The sequence below is a fragment of the Cariama cristata genome, unplaced genomic scaffold (assembly GCF_000690535.1).
Source record: "Cariama cristata isolate BGI_N322 unplaced genomic scaffold, ASM69053v1 scaffold9669, whole genome shotgun sequence".
In the NCBI taxonomy this organism is placed as follows: Eukaryota; Metazoa; Chordata; class Aves; order Cariamiformes; family Cariamidae; genus Cariama; species Cariama cristata.
In genome coordinates, this window is record NW_009637420.1 from 41,799 (window position 1) to 46,765 (window position 4,967).

The 4,967-nt window shown below is 35.1% G+C and overlaps 1 protein-coding gene across 1 annotated transcript in view; it reads right to left on the bottom strand.

The window, feature by feature from the left end:
- The window catches only part of KCNT2 (potassium channel, subfamily T, member 2), a gene marked incomplete at its 3' end in the record, with an annotated part of 47,361 nt that overhangs the window by 38,779 nt on the left and 3,615 nt on the right, over positions 1–4,967 (bottom strand). The window contains exon 3 of the mRNA XM_009708319.1: positions 187–295. Coding sequence (XP_009706621.1) covers positions 187–295 — 109 coding nt within the window. The remainder of the gene's footprint in view (positions 1–186; positions 296–4,967) is intronic.

A 4,967-nucleotide genomic window follows, 5' to 3' on the forward strand; every position in this document is an offset into this window, starting at 1 on the left:
GGGGGGGGGGTGTTTCTCCAAAATTATAATATCTTCAGTAAAACATCTTGATGCTTTTATTGTGCAGAAAGTTTCAATTTCTTTTTAAAAAACCGTAGCTGACTGGGAGTTCATTGTAAGCTATTTTCCAAAGAATATCAGCTATAATTTTTACAAGGACTTTTTTTTATGGTAGTATGTACTTACTGTCCCCTAGATGTATGAACCAGCAGTGTGATTAATGTAGAAGTAGCTGGGCATATACAATTTAGAGCTAGCATAGCATATTTGAATTCCTCTTCACACACAACATGATCTGTAGAAAAAAAAGATGATATAAATTGTTTACAAAAATACTTTCCATTTAATAGAATTATCACTTCCTTTCCTTGTCTAGGAAAATGGTGAAGATAGGGACAATCAAAATTTCCCTCTGGATCATCTTCGACGAACCTGGAGAGCAGCTGTGTATGATTTGCCCATCTATGCTATCTCTCAGGTTGCATGAGTAGAGTTAATTTTGCATCCAGTTCATACTTTCTGTCCTGCAGCTACACAGGGACAGGATGCAGTGGCTCTGTGAATCCCACCTCCACTGTCTTGCTGCACTAGTTGTACGAGTAAGCCATGTAGCATAGTCTAGTTTGTATCTTGCACCTTTTGCAGTTTTGCATAAACTGCTATAGAGGCATCAAGCATTGTGCAGATACATAATTTTGTGTTCAGGAAATAGCATACCTAGGATACTGCAATGCAGGAGTGCTGGTCAATTGTACTGGCTTGCAGACCGGTTATTTGGTGGTGGCTCTGGGATTTTGCACTGCACTTCAGTGTGTGACGTAGATTTGACTAGAAACTGCTAAAAGCTGCTGCCTCCTTGTAATCTAGGCAAGGGGGGTGGTTTTGTTTTCTTTTCCAGTTTTTTGCAACTTTGCGTTCTTTTTACCCCAGTCCTTGTCTGGCTTTTGTAATCACAAAATTGTGCTTTAAGAGTCCTCATGAGAAAGTATGTCTGCACATTAGTACTCACTGTGATGGGAACAGTACTATAGACACACCTATCTTTTTTTTTTTTTTCTTTTAATGGGATTTAGGGGAGGGGAAGTGAGAAGAGAAAGCAACAGAGACATTATATCTAGTCCTCTATATTGGCTTATACTTAGGACTGCCAAATCTTCTGCACATGCTTTCAGTATTGTATGAATTATTCTTCAACTTGGATGGCTAGTGCTTAAAATTCAGATCACTTTTAAATGCTCTCCAGTGCTGCTCATGGCATGAAAAGGAAATAGAAATTACTCTTTAATGTCATTCACGTATACCTGTGACAGTATTAAAATAGATACAAGAAGGGATAAGCATGAAACATATAACTTAATTAAGCTTCTTGTCAGTGTAGAAACTTAAAGTCATAAAGGTTTTCTAAGGTCATGAAGGCATTTATTGCATGCTAAGTAATTTTTTTTTTCTTCTGACTAGTTTTGATTCAGTCTACATTACTTTCAATGGGAGCAGAATTCACTTCTGATAAGAAAGAATAATACAAGTAGCACACCTGATGATCAAAACATCAGCCATATAAAAATTGCGGAGTAAAAGTAAGCAAATCATCTCCTCACCTAGATCTGAGCTGTCTACATATCTCTACTTCTACTTGCACTAATGTATCATTGAAATCCTTAGAGCTACCTTACCGCTCTAAGCTACTTTCTAGACAGAATTTATAGTATAGCTATAAGCATGCCACTTACTGAAAACAAAAGTGAGGGCATACTTTGTATGCCTTTTCTATTCCTTTTTTTGAAATTTGTAGAGGCTTTTCAGAAACAGAATCATTAACTACTGAAAGGAGAAATTCATTCTGTCATTTTCTGAAGATCAAGGCCTATTTAAATGTCATAGGGAAGGAATGAATTTAGTTGTATAAAGACACTGTCAAATATAGAACTAAATGAGATTTTTCCTCCCCTAAGTATATTTCAGTTATAGCAATTAAGTATTTCCTGCAGAAAATATTTCAGACAGAAATGTGTTCTTTTAGTTGACTATGTGCCATTAATAAAAAAATAAATTTGAATTTTAAACTGGAGATCTTGAGCAAGTAAGGCATAGTCTACTGCTTGGATGGAATACCTGCATTACATTACCATAAGTCAGATGGAAAAGATTTATGAAAGTGAATATTGACTTCCTGATACTGAAGGAATGAGAATTCTCCATATTTTTGAATTTGTATAGGATTTTGCCAAATAACCTCCCCTATTTTTTGTTTAGAATGTTGTTATATTATAGCTAATGCTTTTGAAAATAGGAGCAAGAAAAAATTTACAGGAAAATTATTTCATCATCTGATATTTTGGATCTTGTACTTGAACTAAAGTGTACATGCTGACCTAAATATATATAAATGAAAATGAATAAATCATGGATGGCATAATGCAAATGAAAAGTGTATCTCAGATTTAAATCCTCCATATGTTCTATTACTCTATAACATATATGGTAGACTTTTTGGATGGATTTTATGTAAAATATTGTGCTAACAGATAATATAGCACACAGCAAACAGAGATTGCTGTCCTACAATAGTCATCTTAATCTCATATGTGTAAGAGATTCACATTGTATTGTCAAGTTTTTTTACATCAGGAGCCATGGAGTTGGGACTTGTAGGACTATTTCAACTCCTGTTGTAGACTTTGAACTTGTGTGAGCTATTTATGCCCTTTGTGACTTTTTACGCATCTGTAAAATGGGTATATGAAAATAATACCCTACATACTTCAGAAGTATTATGAAGCTTTTGAATTCTCAGAGGTACTTTGAGAATACCAGGTGAAAGATTCTTCAGTGATCTAATTACCATGATTAGAAATATTGTAGCCATTTGAAACTTCAAGAAAGGTAGTATGGGTTTCTCCTCTTGGCTGGAGTTCAGTTCTTGTATTAGACACAGATCAGGTCAAAAATAATTTGCTTGTTTCTCCAATTATTTGACAGATTATAGCTTGCCTATAACATTACTGTGTCTCATATTTATGTCCAGGGCTTTTACTGTAGAGCTGCGGTGAGGGTTATACAGAACTTTATCTGACACTTTCTCTTCTAAAGTCAGTAGGGAGGAAGCTCTGGGTGACAGCTCTGCGATTCCTCACATCTGGGACATCAGTCAGATCCTGTGACAGTGGATACTAGAATTGGCAAATTACTCATTCAGTATGGCAGTGAAGCAGCAGAGGGAATTGCACTTTATCTTGAATTGAACATAAAATGTCAGATCGGTTTACCAAACAGAAGTATTCTGATTGCATTTATACTAAAGATATATTCCACTTAGAATTTCCAGAAGATGTAGTTTTTCTTGAAAATATATTTTGACAGAAAATTTATTGTTAAGTCTGTCTCAAATAGATGTAGTAATGCAGTGCGGTCAGTTATGATTTCTGTAATGTTCTTGAAGATAAAACATACTCAAAATACTGATTTATGCCTGCAGCATCAACCATGTGGTAAGAATGTCCTAGACCTGACACAATTATTCTGAGAAATCTTACTTTTGTCAATTTGATAAGTTAACATGATCACTACCAGACCAGATAGAGGAAAAATGCCCATCCATTATCTCTAGACTATTTTTATCTGTAATTGGATAGATTAATCATCAGATGCATTCAATATCCATTTCAGTGAATTTGGACTATGTGCCTTTCAAATAAACTACTGAAGGTTTAATGTCAGACTTCACCAATCTGTGCTAATTCATTGGTGCATTTTGAATAAATAATGTCAAAATGTATCCCCAGTTCCTGGAATTGTGATTATACATAATTTCTGAATGTTCAAGGTAAAGGCAATTAATTTATTTTCTAGCAAATATATAAAAGTTCAACTCAGAAAATATGCAATTTACTCCAGTCTCTGAATTGCATGAAGATATTGCTTTGCTGTGGACAGTCTTAACTTTATTTCATGTTTATGCTGAAATGCAAGGCCAGATGCATGCATTAAGGGTACATGGCCTTTTGTAGCCTGATGTGTTTGAAGGAAAAGCAGGAAGATTAAGAAAACCATATGTAACTGCCAGTGAAGGAAAATGCAGTATTGCTGAAACAAAAACTGGGCATGTCAAGGCAATGGTATATTGGAAATTACTAAGGAGGAGGAGTAATCAAAGCATTTCAGCTTAAGACATAAGACAGTTAACAATGGTGATACAGTGTCTCCTTGCCTATCTGATAACTGTCATGTTAGAGGGACTGTATATTTCTAGAGTGTTCACACCTTGAACTTGCAAAGGAGTTTGCTGGGAGAAACACTTATGCCCTGTGCTTTTCAGATTCCACTGAAGAATCATATTCAAGCACAGAGAAATATTTCCACTGTTTTAATATAAGCGTAAGTTACCATTTTAAACAAAGTAGTTAAACTCCACTGTAAAAAACAGAGAAAATGCAGGATGCAAGGGTGTGTGTCTGGCATCAGGTGAAAAGAGAAGAAACCTGCCTTTCTACACAGGGTAATATGGCCTGTCAAAGTGTCTCCATTCTCTTGCTGTGATGACAAGAACAAGTTCTTGTACTCTCATTAAAGAGAGAAAGAATGTAAAAGTCTTGCTACCAGATGGGAATAAATTATAACAATTGCTTGTCCTATATACTGTTTCTGAAGCCTAAGGCAGAAAATCTCCAGGATGCTATTCTACAGGAAAATGCAGTCAAGGTCTAAATTTCAGGACTGCCTCATGCCATCTAGGATGACTGGTCAACCTAATATACTCTGCTGAGAAACTGGGCTTGTAGTGTTTTATAAATTTTCAATGTACTTAAAAGTTAAACTTTTGTAAGGAGGACTTTCCAGAACTCTTTGGTTGTATTTTTTCTAAATCCAGAAACTTTCTTTTTGACAGTTGTAGTCTCTAAACCTGTGTGTGAAGAAAAAAAAAAAAAAAAAAAAAAAAAAAAAAAAACTCTTCATTAAAATTTATAGTG